Here is a 20,566-nt window from a genome sequence, read left to right as displayed (position 1 = left end):
CCCACAGGTGGCTGTATTAACGCATCGCCCGCCGGCAAGCGACGCATCGGTGCCGAGCAACAGTTGCTGCAGTTCGGCGAGGAGAGCGGTGCGCCAGCCGTACCCGGCGATGGCGGGGCAACGACGCCCGGTCAGGCGGCGGGCCGGGCCTGGCAGCAGTTCCTAACTAGCACGTCCACGCCGACGCTGATGGTGGTCGCCGTGTCCGGCTGCCTGCTAATTGTTACCCTGTTTGTAGTGATATTTACCGTTTTACAGGTGAGTTTTGTATCGCCGAAGGAGCCTTTTGCCGCTTTAAAGCACTCCAGCATTCTATAGTTTCAGTCAGAATGCCAATGAACCAACGTGCAAGGTTGTGTAGCGGGTCTGATCCGTAACCCATTGCTTATTAATCTTATTCCTTAATTAATCCTACCCTCAATCGTCGTTCAATTTACCCTCTCCGAGGCGTGCACACGTGTTCGGATCGACATGTCACGACGACCCATCGGCATCCAGGGCCCGTCAGTGCCGTGATGCAATGCTGTGGAAGCGTCTGAGGGATTTTAACCGGCAGATTGAACGATTGGTGTGCTGCTCGCAATTTCCGATACGTATCTGGCACCGCAAGCAGATTACGAAACCATTTTTGAACCCGTCGTGTGTGTGTTTGCCAATGTCGCGCGGTGCACCCATCCACGACCACCTACGACATCGATAAATCACCACCAGCGTCATCGATCGGATAAGCTCCCGAAATGACTGCTTTGAAGAAGGGAGCCCGCCGGTAAAATGCTGCCAGAGAGAAGGGAAAATTCCAATTATCCATCCCACGGTGGTTTTGCTGGCTTTTCTGGCCACGGCCACGGCGACGGGAGAAGTTGTTTAATCGGAAATATGATTAAATCTGATGCGAACCTCCAGCACCGGCCATCCACCTCCTGCCCACGGTGATGAGCTTGTGAAGCGATGTTCTGAGGATCTGAGTGTGTTCCCCCTTGAAGAAAATCGAGATCCTTTCCCACTCAACACGCCCCAACGAGAAGGAAAGGATGAATCCTGCCGGCATCTATATTGACGCACTCGTGAAGGGAAGCTTTCTAACCCAACCCACCACCCAGTGGCACAACGCAGCACAACCAGAGGGCGACCGCAATTTTCGGCTTTGATTTACGATGAGCCAACCGCGACCGTGTTTGGCGAGGGGACGGTGGCGCCAGGGCGAAAGGAAATGAAAAGAATCCCCCGTGTTTGCGCAACACAGCGACGAACAGAGAGGCAAGTTTTCCGTCCACGCGCCGAAGGACGTGGCGATAGTCGGCTAGGGGTTTCCGCGTAAACGCACCTTGTGCACGCCGACAAGCCGCAAATCAATTTGTCGCGCTAAGCCAACATCGTCACTTCCGGTGTACCGGGGTGGTTGCCATGCCTTCCCGGGAAGAGGGGGGGGGGGGGGGGTGGGAGAGCCCACAAGCGGATTAGCGGGGTGTACCTTCCCCGTTCATACCTTGTTTGCCGTTGCGATCCTTGGATTGCGTTACGTGTTGGCGCGCTACAGCTAATCGAACTATGCTGACAAGAAGAGTTTTAAGGCGCGGGAAAATCCCATGGCAAAAACAACGCGTGGAAATGGAACCCCCTCGGCTACCGGTGTGGCACTTCCGCTGGCGAAATTTGGTGTGTTTATTTATGACAAACCCCGCCCACTTCACCCGCAGAAGGGTATTATCAACTTTTGACACCACTTTCTGGTGTCGGTGTTTAAAGTCGAACCAGCGTGTAGCGTTGCTTCACTTTCACCGTGGAAGAGGCTGAGGGGACTAAAGTCCTATTTGAAACTGAATCGGATGTGTTTGTACGCAGACTACGAAACACGGAGCTTGGAGGGGGGGAGGGGGGTTCTTTTATTTCTCGTGTTTTGTTGCCTTAAAGCGCGCTCGTGCTAGTTCGAATCGTGGTCGGAATGGCTTTAAACGCTTTTTGCTCCGCTGATAAGGTATTTTGAGTGTACTTAATGGTTTTAAGAGACCGCAGAGAAGACATTGCCCAAAGCGATGGTCTATTATAATGACTTTTTAAAAATGTTGCTATCATTTTGAGGTGTTTTAAATTGTAAAAAGTACGTTGAAAACATGCAAGTTCAACTAAATGACAAATTCTGTACAGATAAAGCAGAAAATAACTTCACATACAGATTGCATAATTGCTGGCGCAATACTGAGCACCGCCGTAGGTGTCCGAATTCTATGCAAGCTGCACTGCATGCTTGTTTTTATTAACAGGCTGTGCTGCAAAATGAGCATCATGAGCATCATGTGACGATCACCACCGAAAACAGTGAACATATCCGTGGTAGCTTGTAGTTCTTGCCGATACTCAATGACAGTGCTTCATGACATGCCGAACGCGACTTGCGAATGATTGAGTCCAACGCGATATTCTGACTGTCAAGCTGAGGTTCATGCCGGCGCAAGAATAATCATGATTTTTTTCTGACTGTGAACAATGCTGCCAAACACTCATGACTGAAACAAAGCTCAAATCTGCTCACGTACACAACTGGGATGGTCAGAGGTGAGACTCAATCATATCAGCGTCACAAGCTCTTCTACTGTTTTTGATCAGAGGTGGGACTCAAACAGTTGGTGGACGAATCACATGCTTGGTGACATTTTTTTTGTGTGTGACACCCAACTCTTGGTCAGTCGCTTCGTCACGACATCACGCTTCGTCACGGGTGGACTAAGAAGACATTCTGTTTTACTCTTAATTTAACTTTGCAGTACTTACATCATAATTAGTACAGGTCCCCGAAATAGGCGGATTCGACATGGAGGACAGCCTCTAATTTCAATCGCAATCCCAATCGCAATCGCAATTAGAATCCCAATAAGCCCAATCGCATTCAGAATCCCAATGGCAATAAGAATCTCAAACGAAACCCAATCCCAATCCAAATCGAATCGCAATCCCCATCCCAATCAGAATCCCAAACGAATCCCAATCCCACTTGAATCGCAAACGAATCCCTCTCCCAATCGAATCGCAATCAAATCCCAATCGCAAAGGAATCTTTTAGGGATTCAAATCCTACAAACTGGATCCGATTCGATCGAATCTTTCTAGGGATTGAATCTTCGAATCTTTCGAATCCTGTATCTCCCAACACTAAAACTGACATGGATTTTGTTTCTGTGAGAATTTTTTATGACATTGACAGTGACAATTTGCTGCACTGTTAACAGGTTTTAATATTTGACCAGTTGCATTCATGCAGGGCTCAAAGTGCGCCTACATCAGTGCAACCTGCATACCAAATCTATCCTGTTTGGATCATTTCTAATTATATTGAGTTAAAACGGCAATCAACTGGAATGTGTTCTCTTTTCCCTTTGACGCCTTCGAACAATTAGCTTTGCTAACAAACAATTCCAATCATGCTAAGCGATTTATTCGCGCGAGTGTGGTTATACAACATAAAACGAATTCGTTCATTCGCATAAGGTATGTGTTGTCACTTCCGAGGAGAGTGAGCAATTAAAAACAATTACATTTCAATTATACGACAATTTACCATAATGGATCAATCACAACCGTTTTTAGATGGATGAAGGCTCATCACTTGTAAGACTCTGAGTAGGAAAGAGATGATTTATTTGTGAATTTGTTTTACAAGTTGTACGATTAAAAAAGCTGTGATAAATAGGTCTTTACATACTTCTTCAAAAAAGTACAGAAAAAAAACCAACAAAATCATTCGTTATAATATATTCTTATTTATTTTTTCTTTCTTTTCCTTCTCTTTTCATCTCTCTCCGTCCCGACCTGCAAACTTTGTTCCACCAACGCCGACCGCGAGCGTAGAAGCGTAGCCAAACGATGTACACTGGAATTAAGTATAATAAATTAGGCAAGAAAGCGGCGTCGGGCCGAACCACCAGGATATCGATACCGGCCGATGGCGATGATTTACTGGAACCAATTGTAAATAACGATGAGGATGAGGAGGAGGAGGAGCAGAACGACGACGACGACGACGATGATGAGGATGAGTCTGGCCAATCGGGCGCGGATGGTGGGGAGGAAGAAAGGCACCAACGACGTGGTGGTGGTGGAGGACGTGGCGCTCGCTCTGACAGCCGGAGGTCAACCGCAGCGATGGCGACCGCCGCCCGAGGGAAGCGGACGTTCCGGTATGCGCCCACCGCCCACCGGACCTAGGCTGTTACGCGTGGCTGGATGGATTTGGAAGCGGAATGAACACAATTTTACATCCCTCCATCCCCATCCCTCCTCAAACAAATGGCCCCTTCCCTACCGTTCTCCTTCTGCACTTTCATCTTCAACCAGCAACCAGCGACCCCCCTTGGTATCATCCATTCAAATGAAAATGGCCCTAACAAGAAGTGTGTGTTTGTGTGTGTGTCAAAGCGTGTGTGAGCAATGTTGGCATGTGTGTCGCGCAAATGTTTGCCTGTGCGTGTGTGTGCGTGTATGATGAATGCGTTTTTGAGTGTGCATGTGATTATGGAAAATTGGTCACCGGGAAAGAAACGGACATTTAATCAAGCGAAAAGCCAACCAAAAACCTGCACCCACGAAAACCGCGGCAAACGGCTGGATCGGCAGGGCTGACCACTGACGGCTGACAGGTGAGGGGAACGAACGGGGTGTCGCGGGTGCGTAGTCGCCATTCATCATTAGTTGCATTGCAGCGCGGTTGCGTGGAAACGGCCGCTTCCCTTTCGAGCGAGTGACTGATGCGGGAAAGCTGAAATTTGATCTTTTTTCTTTTTTTTTTCGTTAGCGCTTTGATCCTAGGTTGCGTGAAAACAAAAGGGAGGAGGTGTTTCGGGGGGCTTAAGATATGTGAGAGGGAAATGGAATTTAACGCAAAAGAGGTCCTGCGGTGGCTTTCCCGCTCTTTACCATGGTTCCTTGCATTTTCAGCAGCAAACGGGCGTGATTTTAAGCGAATTCTCTGCTCTTTTTGTATGTTTGGACTTTTTTCTTGCTCTAGCTATCTGTGCTGTTTGAACACTCTTACTATACTTTCTTTATTTGTGTAATAGAATAATCTTTTACATCAATTTTTCCCGCTATTTTGTTTTCTTTCCTTTTTTTATTCTTTTTTACATAATGTTTCGTATCTTATTTTTTTTTCTTTTCTTAGTTTTACATCCTTATCCTTCATAATATCTCTTATTTTACTGGATTGTTTTACTCTTGACAATTCTCTTTCGTTTTACTATTTTCGTTACACTTTTCTACGTTTCTACATTACATTTCTCTTTCTATTCCACAATGAAGAAATTGCTTTTTATCTTTTTTTTCTATCAATACCTACCAAGTTCCAACCCTTTTCCACCCATTTTCCAACCGCTTAACATTTTCTGGATGCGTTTAATTAATTTTGTACGAATGTGCGCGTGACTATGCATTGTGCCACCAATGGTTAACAGCATGTGAGCGTGAATGTGAATCTGGTGTTGTACGTGAGTAGGAAACGAAATCAAAAATCCCTTTCAATTCAAGCGCACAAACGCAAACACATCATGTTTGTGGTGCGTGTGTGTGTGTGTGTGTGTGTGTGTGTGGCTTGGTACGGTGGAAAACGCAACTAAAGTGCGGAGACAGAAACGAAAGAAGTTAGGGAATATTATATATATATATATACAGATATATACAACTACACTTAAATAGATATATATTGAACTATACATATTTTTTATTTTGAAAAAGTGCGTCCCACGAAGGACCGGGGGGAGACCGTTGGCAGCGGGGGTTCAGTGGAAATGCTTAAAACGGGAAGGGGAAAAGGAACATGAGCAGTCGCGTCGCGAGAGTTGAAGAGAAAAGTGTTTCGCAAAGTGTTGCTAGCAGGTGACCCGGCGGAAAGGAAGTGGAAGAGGCAAAACAAAAAGAAACTCTTTTTAAAACACGAACCATCCCCATCCCCGCTCCATCCTGCAGCTTTGCAGCGTTGTTGCACATTGTGTACAGGAAGCCCCATTCAGCAGCCCCGATTAGCGGCGGCATAAGCGACGGTGTAGGAAAAGCAGGGCCAAGGAACAAAAGTGCTTGGAGTTTAAAAGGAAAACGAGGCGAGAGGAATGGGTAGCATTTTCCACTGGGAGTTGATGAAAAGCGGAGCAGGGGGGGGGGAGGTAAAACATGCATCGTTGAAACAACGTGAAAAACACTCGCATTAAAAACACAAACACAAACACAGCAGCCACATTGAAGAAACCGAACGTGAAACGATTGTGTCCGGTACGTTTTTCGAGGGGGAGGGGTAAAGCCAAACCGAAACTGTTGCATGGGGAGTGGGGCAGAAGGTGCGACATGCAAGAATGTAAATTAGAAAACAAAAACAACAACAACAACAAATGTGGAAAGGAAAGAAAACAGGGGTGATATGGTGTTAAGCTAGATAAATTTAATTATGTTTTTAAGTTAAGCAGATAAATAAACGTAAAGAAAAACAAACAACACAAACACACATTTGCACGGAGTTGGAGAAAGGCTAACTTAATGTGACGAAACAGCTTGACTTGAATTAACAACAACACAACACAACAAGAGACTCTCAACGACTAAAATCAAAACAAACAAAACAAAACAAAACAAAAAAGGACGAAACAAGAGAAAAGAGAAATGCGAACAGAAGAGGTATTAAAGGGATAAGATAAATAAAGTTCGAGCAGCTGATGGACATACCGACACACCAGACAAATGCTGCTGCCCTGCTGAGAGAGCACGCGTCGTGAACAAATGTTCGTGACTCATTCGTACTGACTCTCGTGGCGTCTCGAGAGCAAAAACTCTACCACTGAAAGTGCATGAAACAACAACAACACAAAAAAATGTTCGACTTGTTTTTGTAAAAAAAAAGGATTGAATAAAATGGAAACAAACCAAAAACTGTGCCGAAGCTGCTTCTATTTCGTTCCATATTTTAGATAAGAAGAAAGAAAGAGACGATTGAAGAGAAATTCAAATGAGAAAAGAACGAACGAAAGGAACGAAGGAAAGAAATAAACTAAACAAGGTAAGGTAAAGCTTTTATTGATTTATTTCCGCTTGTTTCATAATGCTCTAATAAACAATGGAATGGTTCCCTATATTCCCGCCCTCCTGTTGCACACACTCTACCGCAGATACTCGCCCAGCTCGATTGGCCGCGCACCGTTGCCGGGCTGGGCGAGATAGAAGCGCGCCCGGTACTTGCCGCCCGTTTTGCGCGAATATATCGTGTCCATCTCCTTCACCACGTCGGCAAGGGCCGCCCGCTGCACCAGCGTCACCGTGCAGCCACCGAACCCGCCGCCGGTCATGCGCGACCCGAGTACGCCGCGGGTCGCAACGGTGGCCTCGACCAGCAGGTCCAGCTCGTAGCAGGACACGTCAAAGTCTTCGCTGAGCGATTTGTGCGATTCCGTCATCAGCTGGCCCATCTGTGCGCCGTGAACGGGAGAGAGAGAGAGAGAGAGAAAGAGAGACTAATGAAACGAAAGGCAAGTCACAAAAAATGGAGACCCCCCCCCCCCCCCCCCCTCGAAGGCGGATCGAACTCGACGATCGAAATCCGTTCGCGATCGCCGTTTCCCGGGAACGATCGACGCGCGCAGAGTTTTGTAACAGGCAAGCAGGAGCGCAAAGAGGCAGCGCCCTCACGATGACGATCAGACGACGCACCAGCTATCTGACTCGCTCTCGCACGTGATGGGTGAAGCGTGCAAGAATGATCAGATCAGAGTGGCATGGAAGAGAGTTAACCCTTGAGTGGTCAGCGGTGCCAATGGAAGCGTAGCATGCCATAAAAATATTATTGCTGTATGCTATAAAATGAATAAGTTGTTTTTTTAGTCTTTCCGATGGAAAATAATTCATTGCATTTTTTTCATTTGCCCATTGCTTGAATTTAATTCTCGGTTGCAAACGAGTTATCTCGCATCTAAGTGCAGTGCTGCATTATTATTTACTGGCTGTAAGTTGTTTAACCAATCGTGTGTCCTAAAACCTCAAAGTTTGTCGGTTAGCATGAAGTTTATTCAATGAAATATGTGCAGAAAGTATTAACATTCCTCTGCTAATTGATTTTTTTCCATAATGATTGCTTGAGTTCACACGCATCGGAAACATTTCCATCGCGTACACCCATTTTACAATTTCCCAACGGTGTCACACGTGTCTGTTAGTGCTTCATCCACAAATTACCACCGGCTGGTGCCAGCAAGCAGCTTTGATCAGCTATTATTATTTGTCACCATCATGGCTCACACAAACAACCTCAACAGGTGTGTACGGGGTGAAATTAATTTCTCCAACTACGCCCTTACCTTGGTAAAGTCCTTCGCCTTAAGCGCTTCGGCGGCCGCCTTCGTACGCTCGATCTCCGTTATGACGTGCCGGGCTCGGCGCACCAGCAGCTCGTTTGCATTTTCCAACGCTAGTGTGGTAGGGAGAGAATAAAATTGCAATTGAAATCAAATGGCACAAACGGTAATAATACGCTAGCACCAGATGGCGTTCCGAAGCGAAACAACAGCAAGCAGACCGGCACCTCACCTTTCAGATGCTCCAGCGTGGCATCCCTGTAGCTGTGCAGGCCCATCAGTTCCAGCGCTTCCTGGCACTGGCGCCGCCGTACCGGGTACTCGCTAGAGGACAGCTCGTGCTTGACGTTGGAGTTGCAGATCAGTATTGCCAGCTCGGGAGCATCGAACGGGATTGGTTCCGTATCCAGATTGCTGGAAGTGTAAACATTGAGTGGAGAAAAAAAAACATTGCCGTTAACGTTACAATTGCAAAAGAAATGCAAGACGGTTGGCAGTTTGCTGAAGCATCTCCCGATGCAAGTGTATTGTGGGAACGTTTTCCTGGAAGCTTCTGCTGCAAGCTTTCACAATTGCTGCAACCAGAGGCAGCGCTTGTACCAGCAGCAACGTGCTTCGAAAGTATGAACATAACTTTCCCTGAAGATAACACATTTCTCTAGCGTTACATGTATGTGGGTTGCATACAGGCATGATAATGGGAAGCAGGAGATCACATTCTCAAAGAACTTTCTCCTGGCTTTGATGAAACTGCAGGCCGTAAGCCCGTAGCTCGGGCGAGAAACGGAACAATTTGCACATCACATCACGTTGTGGCTTCCAACGCTCAAAGACGCAGCGCCATCCATCTTCCTCGTAGCGTCACCATGGGGGTTGTTGTGGTTATGGGCCCTTCGCTGGCTTCATCCATCCATCCAGCTCAAGGAGAAGCAAGCTTCTTTTTCATACACACACACAAGCACCTCTACCGTTTAATAAAGCACACCCAGCATGCGGATGATAATGGTTGCCGTGGTCGGTTTGATGTGCTGCCTTTTAAAAGCGCCTTAATTTACACACCTTAGTGGCAGCTTAGCTGACTTAATTGACATTTAACGCTTCAGGAGTGGTGCTGCTTTGAAGGATATTTTGCAACAGACTCAATTTGCCGAGGAAAAGGTAGCTCTTTATATAGATGACAATGGATTGGATTGATACGATCAATCGTTTACACGAGCAACTGGTTCTTCTGGAAACAATTTACTAATGCTTTTACTAAGCAAACAATCACTTCAACCAACAAGCTGTGGTTCTTTGCCACTCAATGGTGCTAATTGATTTTGTTTCAATTGATAGAGAGCCTCAGCGATATCCAACGCACCTACCAGGATTTATAGTTCTAAGTATGATAAAATAAGTTTTATGCAGTAGGTTATAGGTTATCAGGGATACAACGCTTTACCATACATTGTTCTGTTTGCCGACGACGTTAAGCTGTTCGCTCCTATCACCTATCAGCTATCTACTGTGCCTACGTCCGATCAGTGTTAGAATATGACAGTATTGTTAGCGACCCCTGCACCGAACAATGGAGTAATCGAATCGAGGCCATCCAAAGAAAAGCGACTAGATATGCTGTAAGACTCTTACCATGGACTCTTACCATGTATACCATGGTATATGTTACCATCATACCATTCCCCGTGTCTGCTTTTAGGGATCAGGACTACTCAACCACCATATTGATACTCTTACTCTATTAGGTACGATATAATTTAACGCGCCATCTAGGAATCTACGTACACGCCAATTCATATCCGTCCCTCGTTATAGAACTAGTTTTGGCCAGTCTGATCCTATGTCAGCTATGTGTCGAACTTTCATCAATAATTATGATTTATTGGATTTCAACATACCACAGAATGTTTTTAGAGATAGACTCAGGACACAACTTACGTGATAATCATATTTTCAATATACATTTTCTATTCTTGTGCACCAGTTCTCCCCTACCGATTTATGTACCTTACATACTCTATAAGCACTAATTTAAGTACATTCATGTAGGATCTTCAAGATCCCGATGGGTTAATCAATAAACATATTAAACATATTAAACATATTGTACAGCAATTAGCGTAAGAACTAACCTACTATAATGATTGTACTGTATGCTTAATGAGCAGCTCACCTACTGTTCATCCCTTACAATTTTCACAATACTGTCTAGGACACAGCTCAAACCTTCTCCATTCGAATGTCTGTAACTGCTGCCAACTGGTACTGGCGTTCCGCATTAACTAATTGTTTCTACTTGTGCCGTGTAATGTGTGTGTATGTGTGTGTGTGTGCATTGTGCTGATGGGGAAAACGGTTGCAATGTTTCCATCGGTTCAAATGTCAGCTGCACATCTGTAAAGCCACATATTGCAACCGTACAAAACGCACAACCACCTTGCGTTGGCAAACGTATCAAGCGGCTGATTAGTAAGCCCTCGTCAGTGCAAGGCCCTCGTGAGTATCGCTCGTACCTTCAGTAAATGCATTGCACCCATTGCTACCACCAATGGCATGTTTCATATTTCCGTTTCCCGTGTTAACAACAAGGCACACGGATGGTCTTTGTACAATCCTCCTTTCACATCTTTCACCGGCGTGTGTGTTTAACTGTGTATCTGGTCCGGAATTGGAGGCCTTTCCGGTGCATTCGATCCGTTTCCGATCCGATTTTCTAAGGCTCCGTTCCGCAGACGGCGGGAGCGGGTGACTGAGGCGTAATGAATGTCTTCCGGTGTATTCCTGGGTTTCACCCTGTATATGTCCGGTTGCAACCCTTGCTTCATGCCCTGCAAGGCATTCGCTGTCAGAATGGCAGTGGGTTGAGAATGAACGTCTCGTGCGCCCCACAACTCGACACCTTTTGTGTTGGGAAGAGAAAATAAGACGTAACTCCCTTGCAGCCCGGAAGAAAGATAAGACCGGGTTGACAAATTGTGTCTTGGCATGTTTGCATTCTCTAGCCTGTCCGTTCAACAAGCATTGGGAGTGGGAGAGAGTCAGTGGAAGGTAAGTGAACACCGGTGACGAATTTCTAGATCGGTGTCGTTTTTAGGGATAAATATAGCCAAGGAAGACGTTGAATGTGTTAGCGTTGGAAAATTGTTTCCGACATTATCCGATATTATGACTAAGTTATGCTTAAAAGGAGATTAGAATTTAAAACGGTGCAATTTCAAGCAATTTTATAAGACAATCGACTACGAACAAAAAGCCAGCTAGTATTCCAATTCATGAGCATCAAAGGTCCAGGTACACCACGTTTTGTCCGAATCCATAGCAAAAATCTGTGATTGGCAGGCTAAACATTCTTCCGCTTTCAATCTTTCGCAGATAAAACACTTTTGAAAGCAGGAATCAAGCAGGAAAGAGTACTACATTATAAGTATACTAAAATACATACCCTGAATGAGCGCATAGCTGCTAGCGCCCTCTATTGTAAAAGCCTCCTAACTACCTGGAAATGACCCAAGCAACAAAATCAACCTTCCGTCTCGCTCTGTCAGGCTTGATGGTCTGTTGAACATGCACATGCAGGTACACCACGTTTTGTTCGAATCGATAGCAAAATCTGTGATTGGCGGGCTAAACATTCTTCCGCTTTCAATCTTTCGCAGATAAAACACTTTTGAAAGCAGGAATCAAGCAGGAAAGAGTACTACATTATAAGTATACTAAAATACATACCCTGAATGAGCGCATAGCTGCTAGTGCCCTCTATTGTAAAAGCTTCCTAACTACCTAGAGATCAACCTAGCTACAAGCTACAAAATCAACCTTCCGTCTCGCTCTGTCAGGCTTGATGGTCTGTTGAACATGCACTGGTGGGATGTTTGGGAGTTGGTCGTGGTGAATCAAATGTTAGGGCCTTCGTTCGTCCCCGATTTTGGCAAGATTTGGGAGAGCGTAATCAAACGTACCAGCATGTCAACATGCTCTAATCATTTGCCACACCGAACACTAAGCACACAATGAACGGCATACAGCCAGCCGGGGCAAGCTTAATCCCCACACACGAGTCCGGCACGTTGCAAAATGGAATATTGCTGCTCATACTCCATCGTCTCGTACGATGCAGCAGATGGGAATGAAGAATATTCTAACCCATATATCCCACCCACCGGAACCGTTGATAGAGAAAGGATTAGCTAGCATGGACGAGCTGCATTGAAAGTGGTGTTCGAGATTTTGTTTAAACCATCCCCCCGAGCCCACCTATCCCATTCCGTTGTACTCCGGCACGATTACGTTCGATTCACCGAACTTAATCGTTCGAACCGGCATCCTTGCAGTACTCAGAACGCATTGACAATGACGGAGCAGCGGGGCTGCTTATGTCCGGCAGCCGACATCTTCGACAAAGAGTCGTTGGAACGGTTGAGCTTTTCTTGGAAAACACACTACGAATTTATTACCCACGTAATGTTCCCCTGAAAGGAGAAAAGCTGAAGCCTGGCAGACTGGATGGTTGCAGCGTGCTGTGGTTTCAGCTCCGGATTAGAGACGGATGGCTGTCGGGAATCATTTTGTGCACCTTAATTAAAGAGATATGCATCCGGGTAAGGCGTTACACTCGTTGTCTTCATCCGTCTCACCCTCCGAATGGGCAGGGGTTTACCTCACGTCAAGTGATCGTTTCCGGTCCGGAGACGGAGCGGATGCGAAGTCCAGCATTATGTCCAGTGACAGCCGGACCGGAGCTCGACTACCGCCCTTCGTTCGCTCGCTTTAGGGCCACCTGCCGAGCTTATAGCGAGCGGATTAAACCACGTCCCCACTGGGTCGTTGTCCAGAAGCTGGAACATAATGCACATAATGCGGCACCATCACGAGTGCCGTGATTGTGTCACGCATGAGAAGATGCCTTAAAATCACAAAACTCTTCCTCCCCTGTTCGCTGCGACACGTGTTGCTGGTGATTCTTGGGGGCAGAAAGCAAGATATACTAAGGCTATTGGCTGCTTAAAACCTGTTCAATGAGTGACCACGGGAAGATAACGACTAAATAATCTCCATCCCATGCCATCACAATAATTTAACGTTGAAGTATATGAAAAAGACTTATAGACTTTAGTGTAAAAGTTTAGACAAGTTTCAACATACTGGAACGGTTCAGGATGGAGGTCGGAGCCCAATATGTGATTTCTGCAACCTTGTAATCTGTGCCTTCGTGAAACAAGTCTCATCAAAATAACCAATTTTGCATTCAAAATTCCTCGTAGAATGAAAAACAACACGCAATTCATGTCACTGGTAAAAGCTTAACTCTTTATCGTAAAGAGTATGATGATGGTTTCTACAGGTAGGGAATTTTGTCAGGATTATAATCTCCTTAAAACCGAACCACTATGGCCATGTTTCGAAGAATTATCTGCCCAAATCCACTCAATGCTCAAGATATTGACCAACAAGCTATAACGTTCGTTGTGTTGTGAGACTGTAGATACTTGCCTGGATACCCTGTACTGAAATAGAACTGAGTATACTGATACTTTCGAATCCAGGCCTCGTATGTCTTCGCATTGGAGTTGTCACAAATGAAACCGAAAGCATTAAAACACTTACAAATATTTTGCCAAACATTCGGTCTTCTTCAATGCTTTGTCCAAATGGAGTTGTATGGAGTCTTTACATCTGGTCATTCAGAGGTTTTTTATAACTGTAAATTTCATGAACGATTCATCAACCAGGATCACACCCAGACCGGTTTTTATCACAGCAGATGGTCACTCTGACGGCTCTGGGTTTAGTGAACAAGGTCAGGTTTATGTCCCGAATTGTTCTTGTTATTACCGGCAAACTATCCCATTTGTTTTACCGTGCTCACTGACTCATTGCAACTTCGGAAATCGTGCACCATTAGTCGTCAAGAGCACCAAAATCATTGTTAAAACAATTTTAAGACCCTGGCTTTCATCGTAGTACCGTATGATTCCAGCAGAGGGCGCACTAAAACAAATACTATAAATAGAGGAGGATCGGGCACAAAACCCTCTTTATCGACAGTTCAAGTAAAAGAATATTTCAGCTCCAGGGGCAAATATATTAATCAAGCTGTATGATCGGTTGGAATAAATCCGAGAGCTTAGGGGATGCCATCCGTGATGGAAGAGCTACAACTTCTGGAATCTGTACCCATGTACAAAGCGTACATTCAACTGAAAACCCCTAAATTCCTAAGAAAAGACGTTAGAGTATAATGCTAAGAACCCAAAAAGATGATCACCAGACTAAATCTATGGTTTTGATGTGAAGTAATCCGTACTTACCGACAATCGATCAGCAGCGCATGATCGGCTCGACCACCGAGCGCAATCAGCTGGTCCATTATGCCACACGGCACGTTCGCGAACGTATGCTCCGCCCGCTGACACATCTTGGCACCGTCGGACATACTGTTATAGTAAAAAGAGTAATTATTGAATGATAAACCATCACCTCCCGACTCACCTTGGCACAGGTTTCCCCGTCAGCTGCTCCAGAAACGTTAGGGTGGCGACCTCGAGGGCAGCCGAGCTGGACAGCCCGCTGCCCACGGGGACGTTCGTGTGGATGACCGCATCGAAGCCCGGTACCGGCTGGCGGAAATGAAACATCACACCTTTGACGTAGTTAAGCCATCTGCAACAAAGGTTACACGTTACACGTTAGATTTATTCCGCATAGCCTTTCGAGCAATTATTGGTTTGCCCAGTAGAATCGTTTAGTAACGACAGTTACACAAGGATGATACTATTATTGCTTCTTAGTTTGTTCCGGTTGATCAACACGAAGCTTTAATTAAATCGACCAACCACCATGCGCGATCCCCTTTCATCCTTCACTTTTCCCTGCATCCCGGGAAACCCCCACCAAAGCAAACTAATCAATCTCAGCTCTAGTGTGAACACACCGAAAATTCAATCTAACAACTCGTTTTCAATTACATTTCCGCGCGAAAATTAGCTTCCCAGTAAGCCAACCGATTCTGCCGTTTCGTTTGATGCCACTCGTCATGTGTGTGTGTGTGTGTGTGTGTGTGTGTGTCGGGAGAGGTTTTGTGAAATATGATTGTACCGTGAACAGCATTGTTACACGTCCTTCCAATGCATTTCCGCGTTCGCACATTACACAATCATGAACCATCATGAGATCTGAAGCAAACACTCCGAAATCGGGGGTGAAAAAACAACATCAAGCACAAACAAGCCCGCACCGAATCATCCCGTCGAACGGATTGCAATTATAATGATTACGATGGTTAAAAATGTTTCCCCGGTACGCGGGGGAGAGAGTGTGTCGAAACCGTTGATTATGGTGCAGAGTGCGTGAAAATTGCTCTGACCGGATCGGCTGGAGAAGGGCACGTTAGGTTTGTGCGGGCAGTTTTTGCTGCCTGGCAGCACCAATGCTACAGGTTGAAGTTTGCTAATTATAAATGCAATTAACTCGAGCCCCATCTCAAATTAGTGCTATTTGAATGGGCATGGGTGAGGCTCGATACGGATGCGGAGAGAACAGGGTGTGCGGAAAAGGACTGGAGCAGGAGCGACAGGGTAGCGGGGCAGGATCAACAATAAGCTCTCGAATTGATGAAATTTTCGGACGAAAGTTCTTTTCGCAACACAGCTGCTATGGAAAAAAGAAGGGAACGGTACAAAGGGTTATCCACAGCAACGATTCGATGGATTGAAGGTTTACATACTGTATCGTTTCGATTTGAAACGAATTACATTAATTGTTTGACAAAGAAAAAGGCCTTTTCCCCCCAGGAATGGGGCTCGATAATTCAAACTAACATCCTCCTGCTGAGGATTATTATGCTAACTATTATGCTCAGGTTTTGTAATTTACACAGGATCTGATCACTGAGGTTTGCGCTTTTACCCATAATCATGAATTTGTAGCACAACTCAAACAACGTGTGAACGATGTGAGTTATGGCGTCTAATATTAGGCTGTGCTTTATTTTCCTTCAGGGAATGCGTATTTCACACTTTCATGACTTAATGTCTAAGCTGAATGTGTGTGCTAAATTTATTAAAAGAAAGAAAAAACCATCTGCTGATGAAGATGGTACATTAACAAACATGGTAGCGGAATCAGCTATTGGATCGAATTAAATACTGTACTGGTCAAAGGACCGAGAGTGGTTCACGATCCGTATCATGACTGAGTTCTAGGCATAACATTGGGAATAGTTTTATGTTTGATATGGGATCAGTTCCAGAACCGGCGTTTGTTTGGGATTTGATCCAGGAACGGTGCCGGATTAAAGATCAGTACTTGGATCCAGGAACGGTTTTGGCTCATCATGCGTTCCAGGACCAATATGGGTTCAGGTTCAATACCAGGACATGCGTTCAGGATCAGTCCCAGGACCAATAAGGGTTAAGATCAATTGTAGAAATGGAATGTGTTAAGGATGTGTAACAAGACCAGTATTGGTACCGAATTACGTGACTGGTTCCAGAATCGGTATGGGTCCAGGATCAATTATAGGCCCGGTATGCATTCAGAAATAGTTCCTGGGTCGGTATGGATATCGGCCCCAGGATCAGTGACCATTCCAGTATGTACTCAGAACAAGTCGGCCCTGGAGTCTGTCACGGTTTCAATATCAGTTCGATATGGGGTTTGGATTAGTTTCAATCCCGGAATGGATTAAGCATCAGTCTCAGAAACCGGCATAGACTTAGAATCATTTTAGGACCAGTAACCTGTCCAAATTTGGGCCGGTCTCGTAGTACAGTCGTCAACTCGTACGACTTAATAACATGCCCATCATGGGTTCGATCCCCAAATAGACTCAAAAATCAATTAGTTTAGGGGGAAATCAATTAGTCACTGAAAGCCAAATCCCCACTAGTGGTTACAGGCAGGCCTTGACCGACAACGGTTGTTGAGCCAAAGAAGAAGAAGAAGAACCTGTCCAAATTAACTAGTTAAAACAAATTCTGACTCACGGGACACGTTTGTATTTGATATATAACTTAAAATTAAGCATATAAGCATTTTTCTATTTGTTCAATTTGCTAACAGGTTATACTTTAATACAATAAGACCTCTACATGATTCGAGGTCTACAAAACAATTGATTGCCTCATCGACTAGCAAACAATTAGCCACACTGAAAATACCGAGTGTGGAAATATTTTTAATGCATTCAAATGGATTACCAATGCGATACAAGTAAGCTTTAGTCGAGAGCTTTATTGTACTTATATCATTGCACATAACAAAAAAGGAAACTCAATACTATAAAATATCCTCGTGTGTGCTAACAGTGACTGTGTCAAATTAAATAGTGAAACAATCGTGCGGAAGAGGCTTAAAACTGTTGCCAAAACACTGTGCAGAAACTGGTGGAGAGTGGGGGAGGGGGGGGGGCATGTGCATTATCGCCTTAATCACAGATAATCACCCGATCGCACGCACGGCCTATCCCGGTGGGAATCCACCTGCAATCCACCGAATCCTGGCCTGCTACGTCTATGTGTGTCTACAACTACTTTCACCGCCCATGACGACGATGATGATGTCAACGTGGTGGATAATGATCGCCATGACTAGCGCGTTGTTTTTCTTTGTATGTTTGAGTGTGTGTGCAGATGTGTTGGTTAATTCTTCCACCATCCCATCCCTTCCCGAGTTTTCCCTTTCCATGCCAGCAACCAGCTAATTGGTGACAACAAACGCGCGCACCATGAGGAAGTCGCCCAGCATCCAGCTGTTGCCGGCCAGCAGCTCGGATTATGCATCCAACTGCAATGGCGATACCCCAAGCCGAAAGTGCGAATCGGCGAAAGAGGGAGGTGTGCCATGGAGGAGGGGCCTTAATCAAATTTTATCTTCCACCCACCACGAATGACACATGTTTTCGCAATCCGTTCCCACGCAAACTCGCACCACACATACACACATATACATAGCAGGGGGATCGGTTTTTTTTTTTCATTTCACCCCACCATTTTATGTACAGAAACCTTTCCACGTGTCAGCCGACCGTGTACATTCAAATTGGCTGATGTATGCGAGAACAAATGAGACAGACAGAGAGAGAGAGACAGAGAGAGAAAATACACAAAATGTCCCCAAAATCCTTGTCACCCTGTGTCGCTGTTGTGTGTTTGTGTGTGTATGGTGGACTGGGGGGGGGATTAATCAATTCAGCTAGGAAAGCCGTACTGTTTTTCTGGCGGAGGAAAACATTTACCAAATCCCACATGCAGCCAACTGCAACAAGCTTTCGCCTAAAACGGGGCAAACAAAATCCGGTGCTGTGCTCCACCGAGGAAAAGAAGATGGAAGAAAAATGGAAGAACAAAAAATATATACCACATACCTTGCCCTTGGTGCCTGTTTTCCCCCGCCGGGATGCGGGAACAAGTACGCCATAAATAAAAACCTCTCTCCCCGTAACAATCGACAAATATAAGGACACGCTCGGGACATTTAAGCTGGACGATGTGAGCCGATTAGTTTTAGCTGCTTCGAGCGCGCGCACGTGCGTGTGTGTGTGCATGGCAACGGCATCGCTTACTTCAAGCAAGGGCAACAAAGAAAAAAACCAAACACCCAGAACGCTCCCACGGGGAACATGTGAGAGTTTCTTCGGCGCGCAACACGGAACCCCCGGGAATGTGCATACTTCTTTTTTTTGCGCCCCCAAAACCGGGTAGCGCGAGCGGCTCCACTAACAACAGTAGCAGCAGCAGCAGCAAGCAGCACGGTTGGGCGAAAAGTTTGCATGAATTATGTACACGTTTGCACATTCATTATGCGCGCGAATTTTCCGCGAGTTTTGATGTCGTATTATTTAATTTAAATACATGAATATGAAAATGAACGTGCACGCGCGCCACGCTGCTTTCTTTCCGCCTTTTTCCTTGCGTAGGTGTGCACGAGCCACGGTGCGGGGGGGGGGGGGGGGGAGGTGCATCAGCAAAGGGAAGGTAAAAAGAAAATAACAGCACACACACACACGCGCGCGCGCATACTCTGGCGTGTACCTCCGATGGTGCATTCGTGTACCGGTGAACTTTCGGGACGGTTTCGCAGGCACAGTGAGCCATCGAGGTGGTTAAATTGAGGTGGTTTTTTTAGAAAAGTATGTTGGATTTGATTAACCAAACACGTTTTCATTCTTTCAGACACCATTAATTAATAGTTTTCTGAAGTTCGGTAGACAAAATTTGACACCTTTATCAATCGAACACTAAGCGTGATGGCCAAAAACGGGAAGCAACTACCTATAAAAGCGTGCACTGTCGAAGAAACGCACAGCAGCAGCAGCAGTGCGGCAGATTGTGGGCGTCGCATAAGTCCCTTTCGGCATCTACAGCATCTTGGCACTATTAAACAACAATTAGAGTATCGAAGGAAAGTTCCCAGTTTCGAATGGCCGACGATCCTTAGCACCTAAAGGTTCCAAAGGAAGCTGCTAATGAAGACAGAAAGACAAGTGGTGGCGTTCGCTTGGCCGAGAGGTCGATGCAACGCACCAAACAGTGAAATAGTACCTGGGAAACATGAACAAACTATATCAGAAATCAGAAATCGCATCCACGCGAAGGCCTCCCAGCGGCAATGACTGCAAAACTAAATGCTACCGTTTAAAGCGAATTTCGTCTGAATTTCGATATGACACCTTACGACGCGACACCAGTCCAACATCCCCCAGCTGCGTCCCATCAAAATTTGCTCCAATAATACGATGCATGAGTTGTACTCCTACAATTTGGTCGCGATAACTGATGAAGAATTGGTAAAAATCGAAGGTAGCCCGCAAGGTCTTAGATTTATTTTTGCAAATAAGCTTCAATAACTTCCTTTCAAAGGATGTTCAAGGAAAGAAACATCTGAAAAAGTCCTTTCTTTTAAGTGCAAACGATAGTTTAGGGACGCATTAGTTTCAAATAATAAAATCTCTTTATATTCAAGCAAAGTTTGATGGTTTGTGGGGTAGAGTTGTGATCACATTAAACAAATCTCTTCGAAAACCACCACACGTGGACCAAATCCTCACGAAAACAACCAACTCCAACCGATAATTTCAAACAATTTCTCAATAACACTGGCCCACATAGTTCAGAGAAGCTTGGCACACTGTGCGGGCATTGTATCACCCGCAACAGCATCCTCTGGTTGCCGAAAACGCAGCGGCAAGGTGTAAAAACACACGAACACCACACACTCAAACACAAAACACCGCCGTAACCGTAACCACCGCG

The 20,566-nt window shown here is 45.4% G+C and overlaps 2 protein-coding genes across 18 annotated transcripts in view; one reads left to right on the top strand and one right to left on the bottom strand.

The window, feature by feature from the left end:
* Positions 1-6,477, top strand: part of LOC1273048 (furin-like protease 2) — a 189,284-nt gene extending 182,807 nt beyond the window's left edge. For all 16 annotated transcript variants that reach the window (XM_061643357.1, XM_061643356.1, XM_061643345.1 and 13 more), the window contains 2 exons: positions 8-258; positions 3,844-6,477. In XM_061643357.1, coding sequence (XP_061499341.1) covers positions 8-258; positions 3,844-4,200 — 608 coding nt within the window. In that variant the 3' untranslated portion in view covers positions 4,201-6,477. The remainder of the gene's footprint in view (positions 1-7; positions 259-3,843) is intronic.
* Positions 6,478-7,031: 554 nt separating this feature from the next.
* The window catches only part of LOC1273050 (galactokinase), a 30,539-nt gene continuing 17,004 nt past the window's right edge, over positions 7,032-20,566 (bottom strand). For both annotated transcript variants that reach the window (XM_311991.6, XM_061643365.1), the window contains exons 4-8: positions 14,805-14,975; positions 14,624-14,749; positions 8,551-8,732; positions 8,322-8,431; positions 7,032-7,436 (exon numbers count right to left, since the gene is read on the bottom strand). In XM_311991.6, the coding sequence (XP_311991.3) occupies positions 7,131-7,436; positions 8,322-8,431; positions 8,551-8,732; positions 14,624-14,749; positions 14,805-14,975 (895 nt within the window). In that variant the 3' untranslated portion in view covers positions 7,032-7,130. The remainder of the gene's footprint in view (positions 7,437-8,321; positions 8,432-8,550; positions 8,733-14,623; positions 14,750-14,804; positions 14,976-20,566) is intronic.

Source organism: Anopheles gambiae, chromosome 2 (genome assembly GCF_943734735.2).
Source record: "Anopheles gambiae chromosome 2, idAnoGambNW_F1_1, whole genome shotgun sequence".
Taxonomy (NCBI): Eukaryota; Metazoa; Arthropoda; class Insecta; order Diptera; family Culicidae; genus Anopheles; species Anopheles gambiae.
The sequence above is the reverse complement of the archived record's forward strand: the minus strand, read 5'-3'. Positions and strand labels throughout refer to the sequence as shown.